This window comes from Nerophis lumbriciformis, linkage group LG14 (genome assembly GCF_033978685.3).
Source record: "Nerophis lumbriciformis linkage group LG14, RoL_Nlum_v2.1, whole genome shotgun sequence".
Lineage (NCBI taxonomy): Eukaryota > Metazoa > Chordata > Actinopteri > Syngnathiformes > Syngnathidae > Nerophis > Nerophis lumbriciformis.
The window spans coordinates 7,566,417-7,585,599 of NC_084561.2; the positions used below are offsets into that span (position 1 = coordinate 7,566,417).

The 19,183-nt window shown below is 41.1% G+C and overlaps 1 protein-coding gene across 5 annotated transcripts; it reads left to right on the top strand.

Moving 5' to 3' along the window:
• Positions 1-559: 559 nt before the first annotated feature.
• vtg2 (vitellogenin 2) lies at positions 560-8,537 on the top strand. 5 transcript variants are annotated; one of them, XM_072914606.1, is made up of 33 exons: positions 560-611; positions 852-1,003; positions 1,088-1,339; positions 1,414-1,575; positions 1,646-1,794; positions 1,864-2,014; positions 2,095-2,252; positions 2,330-2,495; positions 2,580-2,705; positions 2,767-2,985; positions 3,061-3,278; positions 3,360-3,457; positions 3,531-3,655; positions 3,743-3,844; positions 3,927-4,046; positions 4,116-4,302; positions 4,387-4,480; positions 4,555-4,740; positions 4,826-4,979; positions 5,049-5,241; positions 5,344-5,723; positions 5,866-5,910; positions 5,983-6,051; positions 6,141-6,347; positions 6,427-6,569; positions 6,648-6,786; positions 6,869-6,998; positions 7,384-7,567; positions 7,632-7,726; positions 7,804-7,898; positions 7,963-8,128; positions 8,197-8,358; positions 8,425-8,537. In XM_072914606.1, the coding sequence occupies exons 1-33, from the start codon at positions 560-562 to the stop codon at positions 8,535-8,537; spliced, it is 4,992 nt and encodes a 1,663-aa protein (XP_072770707.1). The 5 variants fall into 5 exon arrangements, with proteins under 5 accessions (XP_072770707.1, XP_061832119.2, XP_061832122.2 ...); XM_061976135.2 differs by having other exon boundaries at positions 4,826-4,964; positions 5,034-5,241; positions 5,344-5,792; XM_061976138.2 differs by having other exon boundaries at positions 4,826-4,915; positions 5,003-5,241; positions 5,344-5,627.
• Positions 8,538-19,183: the final 10,646 nt, after the last annotated feature.

Sequence of the window (19,183 nt, forward strand, 5' to 3'; positions counted from 1 at the left end):
ACCAATCCAGTGAGAGCTGAATATCCTGGCCAGATGAAGCCATCAGGACCACATCATCTGCAAAAAGCAGAGACCTAATCCTGCAGCCACCAAACCAGATCCCCTCAACGCCTTGACTGCGCCTAGAAATTCTGTCCATAAAAGTTATGAACAGAAGTGGAGATTTTACGAGAAATACGCAAAACAGCCTTTAATGGAAACCCTTACAAGTCGCAAATGTACGTCATCAAAATTTTAGAAATATCGCTTTTATTTAGCAAAAAGTGTGCGTCTGGAGACCAGTCAAGTATTAGAAGTCAGCTAGGATAGGCTCCAGCTTTCCTATAGAAAATGGATGCAGAAGAAAGCATAGACTTCTTTGGTGCTTCCACAGTCAAGAGTCAGGTTGAGATGACTTCTTTCATCTGGGCCATCTTTTATTTGCCTTTTTGTGGCCAGGGCAAGATAACACCACCGCCAGATTGATGTCTGGTTAATGATACACCTTTCTGGGCACACGGTCAGCTGACTAAGGTCTTTAAAAGGAAGCGTCTGACGGCCATCAGTCACATCCATTGCCATGAGGGTGCTCGTGCTAGCCTTGGCTGTGGCCCTTGCGGGTATGTCTTCTTGTCATTTTCATTTCAAAGTTGAGACTTGAATGGAAATTGCTCTTTGATGATAGGACAAACACATTAAGAGTAGATGTTCTGTCATGAACCTAAACTTACTCTTCTTATTTTCATGGTTCATTCAGTTGGCTCCCCGGCTAAGTTTGGTAAGTTTTTCCATTGTGTCATCCCAAAAATATATATAGGAAAAACGTTTTTTGTTCAAAATCCATCACAGTCTTTTCACCCATAATAATGCAGCTCCAGAATTTGCTGTGGGAAAGACCTACACATACAAGTATGAAGCATTTCTGGTGGGTGGACTTCCCGAGGAGGGCCTGGCTCGGGCTGGCTTGAAAATCAGGAGCAAAGTTCTGATCAGTGCATTGGCTGCCGACACCTTGATGCTGAAGGTCGAGATGGCGTTCCGCAATCAGAAACACATTTTCACATGGACACTAAATCCTGACACTGCTTGTCGCTTTACTGTTTTTTAGCTCGTAGAACCTGAACTCTTTGAGTACAGCGGCATCTGGCCCAAAGACGCTTTCACCCCGGCCGCGAAGCTCACCTCAGCCCTGCAAGCTCAGCTGTTGACGCCAATCAAGTTTGAGTACGCTAACGGCGTTGTAGGCAAAGTGTACGCACCGGCGGGCGTCTCTGCTTCTGTACTGAATATCGTCAGGGGACTCATCAACATCTTCCAGATGAACATCAAGAAGACGGTGAACGTCTACGAGCTTCAAGAGGTACCAACTACTCGTAATACAACTAGGCTACCTCAGTTCTCATTCATCATTTGACTTACGTTTGGTTCAACTAGGCTGGCATAAAGGGTGTGTGCAAGACCCACTATGTGATCAGTGAGGACACAAAGGCAGACCGCATCCTTGTGACCAAGACTAAGGACCTGGACCACTGCCAGGAGAGAATCATCAAGGATATCGGCTTGGCTTACGCAGAGAGATGTGTTGAGTGTCAGGCGGTAAGTGCAATTCAAGCGAGTGTCATCCACTCCCTAAAGTGTTCAAAGCATGTGTTTTGTTTTTGTGTAGCGAGGAAAAAGTCTGAAGGGAACAGTTGCCTTTGACTACGTCATGAAACCATCAGCCACAGGTGCTCTGATCTTGGAGGCGTCCTCCACACAGCTCACACAGTTCTCTCCTATCAACATCCTGAATGGTGCTGCCCAGATGGAGGCTAAGTATGTTGCTGAGACGAAAAGTATGTTTCACAATAAGGACTTTGTTCAACAGTGCATGTCGATTCACAGGCAACGGTTGACCTTCCTGGAGATGACAAATGCTCCTGTGGAGCCTGTCAGAGCTGAATACCTCCACCGTGGATCCCTGAAGTACGAGTTTGGCAGCGAGCTGCTCCAGACACCTATCCAGCTTCTAAGGATCAGCAATGCCGAAACTCAGGTACTTTAGTACATTTTAGGCCTCAAATGAAAAGTTTTTAATCTTCCTACTCTAGTCACACTTCAAATTCTGTTTGACAGATTGTGGAGGTCCTGAACCACCTGGTGTCCAATAATGTGGCCAAAGCCCATGAAGACGCACCTCTGAAGTACATTGAGATCATCCAGCTTTTGCGTGTGGCCAGATATGAGACTATCAAGGCCATCTGGTCACAGTTCAAAACCCGTCCAGATCATAGGTAGTCTTCCCTTTTTCTTTTAAATACAGCCAAAATTGACGCAATACTGATTGACAGATGATACTTCTCTCTTACAGATACTGGATTTTACAATCTATCTCTGCCATTGGCTCTCATGTTGCAATAAAGTTCCTCAAGGAACAATTCCTTGCTGGTGAGCTTACCCTCCCTGAAGCAGGCCAGCTGGCAATGACGTCCGTACACAAGGCGACTGCAGACTTGGAGGCCATCAGGCTACTACGGGCAAGTCAATATTTCAAACCATCTAGGGTAACAGTAAAAAAACTAAATCTGGAGTTGTGACACCGATTTCTATGATTTCACCAGGATCTGATGCAGGAGCAAAAGATCCAGGAACACCTACTTCTGAAAGAGAGTGTTGCACTTGGCTACGGAACTCTGGTTGCTAAATACTGCATGGAAAACCCAACTTGCCCAGCTGACCTCATCAGGGTATGTTTAAACCGTAACTCTAACATCAGCGACAATGTCATGTTACTATTCACCTCCACAGCCCATTCACGATATGCTGGTCCAAGCTGTTGCCAAGGGAGACCGTAACGAAATCATTGTGGCTCTCAAAGTTCTGGGTAACGCTGGACATCCTAGTAGTCTAAAGCCAATCTTGAAGATCCTGCCTAGCTTTGGTGGTACTGCTGCTAACCTGCCACTGCAAGTTCACATCGAGGGGGTTCTGGCTCTGAGGAACATTGCCAAGAGAGAGCCCAAAATGGTGAAACGTTATGTTCTTGTTTCTATCAATATTTAAGATGTTTAGGTCTACTCATACCACACGTGTGTGAATTAGATCCAGGAAATCGCCATTCAACTGTTCATGGATAGAGCCCTTCACCCGGAGCTTCGTATGGTTGCTGCCATTGTGCTGTTTGAGACCAAACTGCCCCAGGGTCTGGTGACAACCCTTGCCGATGCAATCTTGAAAGAAAAAAATCTTCAGGTTTCCAGCTTGGTCTACTCTTACATGAAGGCAATGACGAGGAACACCTCTCCTGATTTTGTGTCTGTGTGAGTGCCTAAAAACTAAAACTGTCTATTTGTGATTATCAAAGGTCAGCGTTCATTTTATTTCTATTGTTGTGCTTGCAGTGCTGCAGCGTGTAATGTTGCTGTGAAGATCCTCAGCCCCAAACTGGACAGACTGAGCTACCGCTTCAGCCGAGCTCTCCTCATTGATGGCTATTACAGTGAGGGCAAGAATTTATAGCAACATGCTTTTTAACTGAAGTGGCTTGACTGCTCCTATTTTGTACCCTGCAGGTCCTTGGATGGTCGGGGCTGCCGCTAGTGCCTTCTACGTGAACGATGCTGCAACTCTTTTCCCAAGAACAATCGTGGCCAAGGCTCGCAGCTACATGGCAGGAGTTTATGCTGATGTCATTGAGGTACGGTTATGTCTAGTAGTGTTTTTGCAAGACTCATGTCCTTTGAGTCAAAAACACTGCAAAGTGAAATTCCTTTTACCCTATCAGGTCGGAGTGAGAACTGAGGGAATCCAGGAAGCCCTTCTGAAAATCCAGGATGTGCCTGCCGATGCAGAAAGGATCACCAAGATGAAAAGAGTTCTCAAAGCTGTAAGTTGGTCGGACCTCTTTTTAGTTGCACTTAAAACAAACAAAGAAAAACATGTTTGTTTTTTCAAAAACATCATTTTAGCTCTCTGAGTGGAGAGCCCAACCTTCCAGCCAGCCCCTCGCCTCAGCGTACATGAAATTGTTCGGACAGGAGATCGCCTTTGCCAATATCGACAAAGCCATGGTTGATTACATTGTAGAGGTATGTGTTTTCCACGACTGATGTCATGTGGCGACTCCATTTTGGTCATGTCTCATGCTATGTCAATAGTTTGCCAATGGACCAGCAGTCCAGGCTTACGGAAAGAAGGCTTTGGATGGGGTTCTGTCTGGTATTAAACTGAACCTGGCTCAGCCACTGCTGCTTGCTGAGGTTCGCCGCATCCTGCCCACCACTGTCGGTCTGCCTATGGAGCTTAGTTTCTACACTGCTTCTGTGATTACAGCAGCCATTGAACGTGAGCTGGATTTCTGCTTAAAAAGCACTGATGTGATACATGTATTGACTTTGGTTCACCAAAAACTGTCTCCCCTATCCATAGTCCAAGCCACAGTGACACCACCACTTCCTGACAAATTCCATGCTTCCCAGCTCCTCAAATCTGACATCAGCATGAAGGCTGCATTCATTCCGAGGTAAATCGATTGATTTGAAATAACAGCTATAACAGACATGCATGACACAAATGTCTCATTTCTGCGTCTTGCAGTGTTTCCATGCATACCTACGCAGTGATGGGTGTGAATACTGCGCTGATCCAGGCTGCCGTGGTCTCAAGAGCCAGAGTCAACACAATTGTCCCAGCAAGGATCGAAGCAAGAATGGACATGATTAAGGGCAACTTCAAGTTGGAGTTCCTGCCTGTTCAAGGCATCAATAAGATTGCATCTGTACTGTATGTACATTCTTTGGCACATTCAAATGACATCCATTTTGAGGTTTGCTACGACTGACGTTCTATTTTTTGTTGTATCCAACAGTGTTGATACCTATGCTGTTGCGAGAAATGTGGAAGATCTTGCCGCCGCAAAGATAACACCTTTGATTCCAGTTGAGCTTACATCCCCAGTGTCAAGGAAAAGCTCTTCCAGAATGGCCTCAACTCTCACTAAAAGCGAAGTAAGCTTGTCCAGCGTGTTAATTACCTTTCTGCAAAGTAACAACCTTTCCTCTATGCTGGCGTTACAGTCTGTATCATCTGAGATCATCTTTGGGGATGTACCAAGCAAAATGAACAAGTTAATCCGGATCGTTGAGAAGAAGTTCTGTGGAGAGAGCGAAACCTTTGGAATCAAGGCATGTACAGAGATTAACTCCCGCAGTGCTGCCTTCATCCGAGACGTTCCACTCTACGCTGTCATCGGCAAACATGCAGCTTTGCTTGAGGTTCGACCAGGTAAGTGAAATGAAGTATTCACAATCTATGATCAATTTACTGAGATCAATTGTCCTTTGGTTACTGAAAAAGCAATGTGTCTATTTTGTTCTTCGGCTACAGCAGCTGGACCTGCCGTTGAGAAAATAGAAATTGAGATACAGGTTGGAGAAAAAGCAGCAGAAAAGATAATCAAAGTCATTGACATGAATCAAGAGGAGGAAATTCTCGAGGACAAGAAGGTTTTGATGAAACTGAAGAAAATCCTGATTCCTGGTTCAAACAGCAGCTCATCCAGCTCGAAAAGCTCTCGTTCTGTCAGCTCCAGCTCCAGTTCGAAACGTTCCTCAAGCTCTTCTTCCTCATCTTCGAGCTCCTCTCGCAGAAAGAGCAAGATGGTTGACGCTGTTGCCCCCCTCAACAAGAAATCCAAGAGAAGTTCCTCGAGCAGCCATTCGAGCAAGTCCTCCAGTAGCTCCTCCAGCAGTTCTTCCCGCAGTCATGTGTATTCCAGATCTAGCTCCAGCTCCAAGTCCAGCTCTGTCAGTTCCAGCGACAGCTCCCGCTCAAGGGTGAAGCATAAACTACTCAAGCGTGCGACATCAAGTATGTGACCCGTTTAACATTCTTATTGTTCCATTATAGCAAAAACTCTATGAGATGAAGTTCACCAAGAACCACATCCACAAGGTATTTCCTCTTTCACATAATAGAGGCACCATGTCAAGTACTTTGGGTCAACTATGTTTATCCTTTTTGCAGCATGCACCGTCTGTAGCTCAAACCGGTAGTCACAGCAGTGCCCAAAGCTTTGAGACCATCTACAAGAATGTGAGTCTACCACAACAAGTATTTTGTGTACAATTGGGAAAAACACTTTAAAAAAAACAACTCATCTTTACACATTTCATGGGTTATAGGCTAAGTATCTTGCTAATGCTGTCAACCCATCCGTGACCATTCTGATCCGAGCTGTGAGAGCAGACCAAAAGGTACAAGGATACCAGATTTCAGCTTACTTTGACAAGGCCACTTCCAGACTGCAGGTAATTTTAGCCAACCTGGCTGAGAAGAACAACTGGAGGATCTGTGCCGATGGCGTGATGCTGAGCGACCACAAGCTGATGGTAGTAACAGTGCAACTTTTAAATATTGTCTCTCAACATTGAGCTATAGGGGAACTAATTTTGACCGGAACGTCCTTAGGCCAAGATTGCATGGGGCATTGACTGTAAACAATATATGACTGAGATCACAGCTGAAACTGGTGTTGTGGCACAAGAGCCAGCCTTCCGCTTGAAGGTGACCTGGGACAAACTTCCGAGCTACATGAAGTCCTACGCAAGGAGGTAATGTCATGATCAGATGTGCATTTATTTTATCCTTACGCTTGGTAATCTGAATGACATTTGTTTTATGACACCCAGGTTGTCCGAGTACATGTTTAGAATCGCTCAGAAGTCTGGAATTGGCCTGGCAAAGGCCAAGAATCCTCGTAACGAGATCAAACTGACAGTGGCTGTTTCTTCAGAGCAAAACTTGAATGTCACCCTGAAGACACCAACGGTAAAGAGGGTTTTTTTCTGATCTTTAAGGGCACTCACACAATGTCTCACTCAGATTCCATACCCTGACTTCCCTTCTACAGAGAACCATCTACAAACAAGACATCTTTCTCCCTATTTCGTTGCCATTCGGAGACACTGCCTCAGAGCTGCAGGCATACAAGAACAACTGGGTGGACACCATCTCCTACATGGTTACCAAGGCACACGCAGGTAAAAACATGTTTTAGGTTCTAGTCAATGGAGTGGAAGTGACAAAAAATATGTACAAATACAATCAAAGACATTTTATTTCAGGGGCTTCAGTACAAACAAATGTAGACTAGTTTGGATAGTCACGTGGGATGGTTAACTCGCATGCAATTGGTTAGCGGATTTCCTGTTTCAATCACAACCAGTACCGTAAAGTCTATAATAGCCTGTCAAAATAAAAGCACCCTAATTTCTTGACTATATGTGCAGGTCTGTATAGACTCAGACCGTAGTCTGCCAGTTAGTGACTCCAAGTCTACAGTTTTTAAACATCCAGGCAAAAAGTTCAGGTTAGGCTGACCCTGAATGACAACACAATGAGGACTTTCTTTCCTACCCTGTCAAGCGGAGTGCAAGCTGGTCAAAGACAAAGTGACCACATTCAACAACAGGACGTTCACGGTCGAGATGCCGCACTCTTGCCAGCAGGTTTTGGCTCAGGATGCCTCAGAAGAACATAAATTCCTTATTTTGCTGAAGAGAGACCAAACACACGAACAATACTTTGTCAACGTGAAGATTGCTGATATGTAAGAATGTACTCACACACCATTCCAGGAAGTACACATCCTTCATAGATGTGTTTTTCAACAGTGAAGTTGAAATGTATCAGAAGGCCGGCGTTGCCATGGTGAAGATCAATGGCGTCGAAGTCCCTCTCAGTAATCTGCCGTACGAGCATCCCACAGGTTTGTTTTTCATTCTGGACTCATGAGTACCGCAAGTGAACACGTCATGGATATTTTGATTTGGGACTGTATTTCAGCCAAGATTCAGATCAAACAGAGGAACAAGGGCATCGCTCTCCATGCTCCCAAACACGGTCTTCAGGAAGTCTACTTTGACGTCGAAAGTGTGAAGGTATTCAGCACAAGGTGAAAACCTAACCGTGACGCCGCTAACGCTACACTATGCATTCCTCCAGGTTAAAGTTGTGGACTGGATGAGGGGAAAGACCAGTGGAATCTGCGGAAGAGCCGATGGGGAGAGCAAGCAAGAATATCGCACACCATCTGGACGGGTGACCAAGAACGCAGTCAGCTTCGCTCATTCCTGGGTCCTGCCTGCCAAGAGCTGCCGGGAAACCACAGGTAAAGCCCACTTTCTTCGACTTGCTCATGAACTATATCAGTTACAGCTGTTTCTGAACCTCTTCCAGAGTGCTACATGAAACTGGAGTCTGTGAAGCTAGAGAAGCAAGCGATAGTCCACGGCCAGGAGTCCAAATGTTTTTCGGTTGAGCCCGTGCTGCGCTGTCTGCCTGGATGCATGCCGCTGAGAACCACCAACCTCTCTGTTGGCTACCACTGCCTGCCCACTGGTGAGTCCACAAGAAGGTTCATTCCCCGGTGCCTCCTCACAGCTGACCACCGGTGTACTTTTACAGAATCCCGCCTGAGTATTTCTGAGGGTCTGGGCAGCATCTTCGAGAAGAGCATCGACCTGAGGGAAACCGCTGAGGCCCACCTGGCCTGTCGCTGCACTCCTCAGTGTGCTTAAACTTTCAATCCAATGATGTTTATTTCAATTCATGCAACTATTTACCATCGCAATAAAGTATACACCAAAATGGCAGAAGTGTGTGATGTGTACAGTTTTTTTTTTATTGTTTATCAATCATTCAATCCAGTTCCAGCAACACAACAAAAATATTGATAAGAATATCTACAATAGCGGTGTCTTAGAACCAGAGGTGGGACCAAGTCATTGTTTTGCAAGTCACAAGTAAGTCTCAAGTCTTTGCCCTCAAGTCCGAGTCAAGTCCCGAGTCAAGACAGGCAAGCCCCGAGTCAAGTCCAAAGTCAAGACTGGAAAGTCTCAAGTCAAGTCCTAAGTCCTGCATTTTGAGTTTCGAGTCCTTTCAAGTCCTTTTAACCACAGACTAATATATTAACACAGATTGTGTATGCTTTTCAAACGCTGTATTTATTTATTAAAACAAGTGCATTTTAAATTGCAGGAAAGAAAATTGTGCTGACATTGCACTTTATAATAGCACTATTAACCAGTCATTTTAAACATTAACTCATTCCTTTACAGAACAAACACATTGAAAAATAAAGTGCAAATGTACTTATTTGTACAAAAGTGTTAACATTGAAAAAACATGACATATACGTGAACATAACAAAAAAGTTGTACTTTTTATATGTCAGGGCCCTATGCTGCATTGCATTTGCAAAAGACCAAATTAGCCAAGAGTCTGTCAGTCATTTGTGCACGATGGGGGCGTAGTATGATGCCACCATGGCTGAAAACTCTCTCCACTGGAGCACTGGAGGCAGGCACTGCCAAGACTCTCATGGCCACTCGGAACAGTGAAGGAAGAGTCTTCATGTTCAATGCCCAGACCAAAAGGGGGGAGAGAGCTGTTTTGGGTTGGTGCACTACTTGTAAGTGTATCTTGTGTTTTTTATGTTGATTTAATTAAAAAAAAGAAAAGAAAAAAATTTATTTCTTGTGCGGCCCGATACCAATCGATCCACGGACCAGTACCGGGCCGCGGCCCGGTGGTTGAGGACCACTGAGGTAAACAACCAACAGTATGTCAGAAAGCTAGCTAAAACGGTACACATATTCATAATATAGTATACATTTTAACTGACCTTTATTTTACTATTTTTGTCTTTTTTTAGGTGGCTAAAATACGCGGTGCTGCTGACCGCCGTCTAACGTTACGTGTGATATATTGACTAACGTAACCCTGCTTAAAAAAAATCACTGAACAAAAAGTATGAATAAGGTAGTGAACTGCAACAGATTCCCGTGTTTGCAATAACGTTATAACATTAGCAGTGAGTTTACAGCCTCTCTGATTTAACTACACAGCAAATAAAAGTCACGTTACTTAGCCAATAAACGTTATCTTACATTCAAAACTTACCGTTCTTTGTGCAACTTCAAATGCTGGACGAAGTTGGAAGTTGTTGCCTCTCCATCAGTAATTTTCCAACCGCATGTGTTGCATACTGCAAACCGTTTTGTGTTGACCACCTCGTAATTTTTATACCCAAACAAAATTATTTTAGGTATCATTTTTTGTTCACTGGCGTGTGGTTTGGACATGTCTTCTTCGTTGGTTGTCCTGCAATTTGATTGGATGAATGCTGTGTGATGAAAACAAAGTAGATCTAATTTGATTGGCTGTTGTACTGAGACCACACCAGCTGACACACGCAACGCTGATAGACAAGTACACAATGAAAAATACGGAGCGCTCCCGAATAACTTTTTCATCTTTGGGTTTTGGGGAAAGTAGCAAGTCATGTCAATTCAAAAGGCTCAAGTCCAAGGGAAGTCACAAGTCATTGATGTTAAAGTCTAAGTCGAGTTGCAAGTCTTTTTACATTTTGTCAAGTCGAGTCTAAAGTCATCAAATTCATGACTCGAGTCTGACTCGAGTCCAAGTCATGTGACTCGAGTCCACACCTCTGCTTAGAACTGTCGACAAGTCAATTCTAGCTACGTTTACTTCCTCGTAAGTCACATTTGATCGTCTTGTCGGCGCCCCGCCAGAACCGATACCATCCGAGGACCCCACTCAACTGACCCTGCCCCGTTTGTTTTTTGGGGTGTTTGAGCCTTTTTCTTTGAGGTGGAAAAAGTCACTGACGAGATCTGTGGGGTTCCTAATTAGCTGCGCTCTTGCTAGCTTATATGTAGGATACAGAAAAAAAACGTCTTGGCAAAATGTGCCAAATCAAGTTTGACTGTGAAAATCTTTATTCCTCCTATCTCCAGTCAGAACCCATTTTGAAAAACAGGATCTGGCTTTTACATACTTGCCAACCTTGAGACCTCCAATTTCGGGGGGTGGGTGCGGGGGGCGTGGTTGGGGCGTGGTTAAGAGGGGAGGAGTATATTTACAGCTAGAATTCACCAAGTCAAGTATTTCATATATATATATATATATATATATATATATATATATATATATATATATATATATATATATATATATATATATATATATATATATATATATATATATATATATATATATCCCCGCGACCCTGAAGGGAATAAGCGGTAGTAAATGGATGGATGGATGGATGGATGGATATATATATATATATATATATATATAAGAAATAATTGACTTTCAGTGAATTCTAGCTATATATATATATATATATATATATATATATATATATATATATATATATATATATATATATATATACATATATATATATATAAATAAAAGAAATACTTGAATTTCAGTGTTCATTTATTTACACATATACACACACATAACACTCATCTACTCATTGTTGAGTTAAGGGTTGAATTGTCCATCCTTGTTCTATTCTCTGTCACTATCTTTCTAACCACGCTGAACACCCTCTCTGATGATGCATTGCTGTGTGGCACGCACAAAAGTGCTTTCATCAAATGCACTAGATGGCAGTATTGTCCTGTTTAAGAGTGTCACAACATTGCTGTTTACGGCAGACGGACTGCTTTACTGTAGACGTTCTTTATATTGTGGGAAAGCGGACTCAGGTCCGCATGGAGCTGGAGGGGGCGTGGCCTCCAGCTCCGCCTGAATTTCGGGAGATTTTCGGGAGAAAATTCGTCCCGGGAGGTTTTCGGGAGAGGCGCTGAATTTCGGGAGTCTCCCGTAAAATCCGGGAGGGTTGGCAAGTATGGGCTTTTATCCCACAAAACATCATCAGATGACTGATATGATTAAACTAACCATCCATACATCATTTTTCTAGAGCCTATACCCAGCGGGCACAAAACGTTAAAACAATGTTGAGAACTTGTTGAATTAGGTCCTCAAACATAACGTTGGATCAACAGCTTTTTGACGACGTTTAATCAATGTTGGGCTCTGACTTTGATTTGACCATTGGAATTTGGTCATATCCCAACTAATATTCTACAAAGTTGAAACAACATTTTTTTTTTGACGACATTTAATCAATGTCAGATTGTGACGTTTATTTGACATTTTTGGGTAATATTTCAGCAAGACAATGCCAAGCCACATTCAGCATGTGTTACAACAGCGTGGCTTCGTAAAAAAAAAGAGTGCAGGTACTTTCCTGGCCCGCCTGCAGTCCAGACCTGTCCCCCATCGAAAATGTGTGGCGCATTATGAAGGTTAAAATACGACAGCGGAGACCCCGGACTGTTGAACGACTGAAGCTCAACATAAAACAAGAATGGGAAATAATTCCACTTTCAAAGCTTCTACAATTAGTTTCCTCAGTTCCCAGTTGTTTATTGAGTGTTGTTAAAAGAAAAGGTGATGTAACACAGTGGTGAACATGCCCTTTCCCAACTACTTTGGCACGTGTTGCAGCCATGAAATTGTAAGTTAACTATTACTTGCAAAAAAATAAAATAAAGTTTATGAGTTTGAACATCAAATATCTTGTCTTTGTAGTGCATTCAATTGAATATGGGTTGAAAATAATTTGCAAATCATTGTATTCCGTTTATATTTACATCTAACACAATTTCCCAACTCATATGGAAACAGGGTATACATATATATATATATATATATACATATATATATAATGTAGTAACAGACACCTTCATAACAATATGTAATATGTACAATATTTACCCTATTTTGGTCATTTAATCAATTTCCTTTCCCGGCGCATTTATTTCTGTTTCCATAGCAACACACTTCCGACTTCTGGCAGCAAGTGTGTGTCCTACTTCTGAAAACAAAGGCGAGTGTGTCTTCTAATCATGGCACACTTGGTAACAAACAAAAGAAGATGACTATTTTTGGGCAAATGAGGATTCGCAACCTTATCTTTTTGAAGCTGAATATACGGAGGATGAACTACTGCTTCTAGAAGCCAGCACTAAGGAAGAGTGAGACGTCGGAGCAGACGGAAGCGGAGAGAGTGAGGTGAAAGTGACTCCAAGCTATTTCGACATAAATGGAGTGCTCACCTAAATAAACTGGAAAAAACGTCCACGGCCACACTTTATATTGATCGTGATACACGTCATGTGTTTTATTACAACTACAGTACAATCACTGTCTGGCTAGCTGTGTACAAACAAAACATGAAATAATACTTTACAGATTCTGTAATATGATTGTTCATGTTTTTCACGCAGTACAGATTGCTGTACTATCACAGTGTTGTGCATTACAAACGTGTTTCTCCAATACTAAGTTTAAAGCTAGATTATAATATATGTACAATTTTACTAAAAGTATCATTGTATTGCTCTGCTGGTAGATTATGTATCTTATTTTGACTACATTTCTTAAAGTTTTTTCACCAAGTACCACCTCAGCAAAACCTTGGCTTTCCAAGTACCACCATAATGACAGTAGTGTAGTAGACCTAAGTATTCATTAAGTACCACCATAATGACAGTAGTGTAGTAGACCTAAGTATTCATTAAGTACTACCATAATGACAGTAGTGTAGTAGACCTAAGTATTCATTAAGTACCACCATAATGACAACATTAAAATACAGTAGTGTAGTAGACCAAAGTATTCATTAAGTACCACCATAATGACAGTAGTGTAGTAGCCCTAAGTATTCATTAAGTACCACCATAATGACAGTAGTGTAGTAGACCTAAGTATTCATTAAGTACCACCATAATGACAACATTAAAATACAGTAGTGTAGTAGACCAAAGTATTCATTAAGTACCACCAAAATGACAGTAGTGTAGTAGACCTAAGTATTCATTAAGTACCACCATAATGACAGTAGTGTAGTAGACCAAAGTATTCATTAAGTACCACCATAATGACAGTAGTGTAGTAGACCTAAATATTCATCAAATACCAACACAATGAAAACATTAATATACAGTAGTGTAGTATACCTAATTATTCATTAAGTACCACCATAATGACAACATTAAAATACAGTAGTGTAGTAGACCTAAGTATTCATTAAGTACCACCATAATGACAACATTAAAATACAGTAGTGTAGTAGACCTAAGTATTCATTAAGTACCACCATAATGACAGTAGTGTAGTAGACCAAAGTATTCATTAAGTACCACCATAATGACAGTAGTGTAGTAGACCTACGTATTCATTAAGTACCACCATAATGACAGTAGTGTAGTAGACCTAAATATTCATCAAGTACCAACACAATGACAACATTAAAATACAGTAGTGTAGTAGACCTAAATATTCATTAAGTACCACCATAATGACAACATTAAAATACAGTAGTGTAGTAGACGTAAGTATTCATTAAGTACCACCATAATGACAACATTAAAATACAGTAGTGTAGTAGACCTAAGTATTCATTAAGTACCACCATAATGACATTAAAAAACAGTAGTGTAGTAGACCTAAGTATTCATTAAGTACCACCATAATTACATTAAAATACAGTAGTGGAGTAGACCTAAGTATTCATTAAGTACCACCATAATGACAACATTAAATGCAGTAGTGTACCAGACCTAAGTATTCATTAAGTACCACCATAATGACAACATAAAATACAGTAGTGTAGTAGACCTAATTATTCATTAAGTACCACCATAATGACAACATTAACATACAGTAGTGTAGTAGACCTAAGTATTCATTAAGTACCACCATAATGACATTAAAATACAGTAGTGTAGTAGACCTAAGTATTCATTAAGTACCACGATAATGACAACATTAAAATACAGTAGTGTAGTAGACTTAAGTATTCATTAAGTACCACCATAATGACAACATTAAAATACAGTTGTGTAGTAGACCTAATTATTCATTAAGTACCACCATAATGACAACATTAAAATACAGTAGTGTAGTAGACCTAATTATTCATTAAGTACCACCATAATGACAACATTAAAATACAGTAGTGTAGTAGACCTAAGTATTCATTAAGTACCACCATAATGACATTAAAATACAGTAGTGTAGTAGACCTAAGTATTCATTAAGTACCACCATAATGACATTAAAATACAGTAGTGTAGTAGACCTAAGTATTCATTAAGTACCACCATAATGACAACATTAAAATACAGTTGTGTAGTAGACCTAAGTATTCATTAAGTACCACCATAATGACAACATTAAAATACAGTAGTGTAGTAGACCTAATTATTCATTAAGTACCACCATAATGACAACATTAAAATACAGTAGTGTAGTAGACCTAAGTATTCATTAAGTACCACCATAATGACATTAAAATACAGTAGTGTAGTAGACCTAAGTATTCATTAAGTACCACCATAATGACATTAAAATACAGTAGTGTAGTAGACCTAAGTATTCATTAAGTACCACCATAATGACATTAAAATACAGTAGTGTAGTAGACCTAAGTATTCATTAAGTACCACCATAATGACATTAAAATACAGTAGTGTAGTAGACCTAAGTATTCATTAAGTACCACCATAATGACAACATTAAAATACAGTAGCATAGTAGACCTAAGTATTTATTAAGTACCACCATAATGACAACATTAAAATACAGTAGTGTACCAGACCTAAGTATTTATTAAGTACCACCATAATGACAACATTAAAATACAGTAGTGTACCAGACCTAATTATTCATTAAGTACCACCATAATGACAACATTAACATACAGTAGTGTAGTAGACCTAAGTATTCATTAAATACCACCATAATGACAACATTAAAATACACTAGTGTAGTAGACCTAAGTATTCATTAAGTACCACCATAATGACAACATTAAAATACAGTAGTGTAGTAGACCTAAGTATTCATTAAGTACCACCATAATGACAACATTAAATACAGTAGTGTAGTAGACCTAAGTATTTATTAGTACCACCATCATGACATCATTAAATACAGTAGTGTAGTAGACCTAATTATTCATTAAATACCACCATAATGACAACATTAAAATACAGTAGTGTAGTAGACTTAAGTATTCATTAAGTACCACAATAATGACAACATTAAAATACAGTAGTGTAGTAGACCTAATTATTCATTAAGTACCACCATCATGACATCATTAAATACAGTAGTGTAGTAGACCTAAGTATTCGTTAAGTACCACCATAATGACAACATTAAAATACAAACGTGTTTCGTGCTAACGTAGAAGCGAGCTCATCTCTTTCCGTAGTTAGCTTTAGTAGGCTAGAAAAAGAGTTCCTCAGTGTTGACTCTTACAATAACAATGTTGCTACATGTCCCAACTGAAGCTACTCCCACAGTCGTTTGTTTGCATGACTTCACAAGTCCCACATTCGTAAAAAAAAAAAAAAAAACATGCTTTCCAAGGTTCCTTGCTGGGTGTTAATGTTTTTTGGTCTTTGGCTGCTCTCACCCAAGGTCAGCTGGGATAGGCTCCGGCGTACCTCCGTGACCCCAAGGGGGACAAGCGCTAGAGAAAAGGGACGAAGGAACGACATTCCGCTCTGACCATGTGGTGGACTCTTCTGAGTTGGAAACACAGTCAAGCGCACCTGCTAAAATGTCATGTGACCCCCCGCGGTCACCGTGACAACAGATAAAGTGAGCACACAGTCACTGTCATGGTGCCCTGTGGCGTGACCTCTCCAATACTTGGCACCATGTGACCTCTCCTATACTTTCCATTGGGAGAAACATACTCTACATCTTGGAATGCAAGTCATTTCTGTCCAGAATACAAACAACGATCATACCCTGGACACGTTCAAGTGCGCTTGCAGAGATTACAAACAACGATCTTACCCTGAACACGGCCAAGTGCACTTGCAGAGATTACAAACAAGAATCATACCCTGAACACGGCCAAGTGCGCTTGCAGAGAATACAAACAACGATCATACCCTGGACACGTTCAAATGCACTTGTAGAGAATACAAACAACGATCTTACCCTGGACATGTTCAAGTGCACTTGCAGAGATTACAAACAACAATCATACCCTGGACATGTTCAAGTCCACTTGTAGAGAATACAAACAACGATCTTACCCTGGACACGTTCAAGTGCACTTGCAGAGAATAAAAAACAACGATCATACCCTGGACACGTTCAAATGCACTTGCAGAGAATACAAACAACGATCTTACCCTGGACACATTCAAGTGCACTTGCAGAGAATAAAAAACAACGATCATACCCTGGACACGTTCAAATGCACTTGTAGAGAATACAAACAACGATCTTACCCTGGACACGTTCAAGTGCACTTGTAGAGAATAAAAAAACAACTATCATACCCTGGACACGTTCAAGTGCACTTGTAGAGAATAAAAATCAACGATCATACCCTGGACACGTTCAAATGCACTTGTAGAGAATACAAACAACGATCTTACCCTGGACACGTTCAAGTGCACTTGCAGAGATTACAAACAACAATCATACCCTGGACACGTTCAAGTGCACTTGTAGAGAATAAAAAACAACGATCATACCCTGGACACGTTCAAATGCACTTGTAGAGAATACAAACAACGATCTTACCCTGGACACGTTCAAGTGCACTTGCAGAGATTACAAACAACAATCATACCCTAGACACGTTCAAGTGCACTTGTAGAGAATAAAAAACAACGATCATACCCGGGACACGTTCAAATGCACTTGTAGAGAATACAAACAACGATCTTACCCTGGTCACGTTCAAGTGCACTTGCAGAGAATACAAACAACTATCATACCCTGGACACGTTCAAATGCACTTGTAGAGAATACAAACAACGATCATACCCTGGACACGTTCAAGTGCACTTGCAGAGATTACAAACAACAATCATACCCTGGACACGTTCAAGTGCACTTGTAGAGAATAAAAAACGAATATCATACCCTGGACACGTTCAAGTGCACTTGTAGAGAATAAAAAAACAACTATCATACCCTGGACACGTTCAAGTGCACTTGTAGAGAATAAAAATCAACGATCATACCCTGGACACGTTCAAATGCACTTGTAGAGAATACAAACAACGATCTTACCCTGGACACGTTCAAGTGCACTTGCAGAGATTACAAACAACAATCATACCCTGGACACGTTCAAGTGCACTTGTAGAGAATAAAAAACGAATATCATACCCGGGACACGTTCAAGTGCACTTGTAGAGAATACAAACAACGATCTTACCCTGGACACGTTCAAGTGCACTTGCAGAGATTACAAACAACAATCATACCCTGGACACGTTCAAGTGCACTTGCAGAGATTACAAACAACAAGCATACCCTGGACACGTTCAAGTGCACTTGTAGAGAATAAAAAACAACTATCATACCCTGGACACGTTCAAGTGCACTTGCAGAGAATACAAAAAAAATCATACCCTGGACACGTTCAAGTGCACTTGCAGAGAATACAAATAAAAATCATACCCTGGACACGTTCAAGTGCACTTGCAGAGATTACAAACAACGATCTTACCCTGGACACGTTCAAGTGCACTTGCGGAGATTACAAACAACAATCATACCCTGGACACGTTCAAGTGCACTTGCAGAGAATACAAACAACTATCATACCCTGGACACGTTCAAGTGCGCTTGCAAAGATTACAAACAACAATCATACCCTGGACACGTTCAAGTGCACTTGTAGAGATTACAAACAACAATCACACCCTGGACACGTTCAAGTGCACTTGTAGAGATTACAAACAACAATAATACCCTGGACACGTTCAAGTGCACTTGTGCAGAGATTACAAACAACAATCACACCCTGGACACGTTCAAGTGCACTTGCAGAGAATACAAACAACAATCATACCCTGGACACGTTCAAGTTCACTTGTAGAGAATAAAAAACAACTATCATACCCTGGACACGTTCAAGTGCACTTGCAGAGAATACAAAAAACAATCATACCCTGGACTAGTTCAAGTGCACTTGCAGAGGTTACAAACAACAATCATACCCTGGACACTTTAAAGTGCACTTGTAGAGAATACAAACGACAATCTGTAGAGAATACAAACAACGATCATACCCTGGACACGTTAAAGTGCACTTGTAGAGAATACAAACAACGATCATACCCTGGACACGTTAAAGTGCACTTGTAGAGAATACAAACAACGATCATACCCTGGACACGTTAAAGTGCACTTGTAGAGAATACAAACAAAGATCTTACCCTGGACACGTTAAAGTGCACTTGCAGAGATTACAAACAACGATCATACCCCGGACACGTTCAAGTGCACTTGT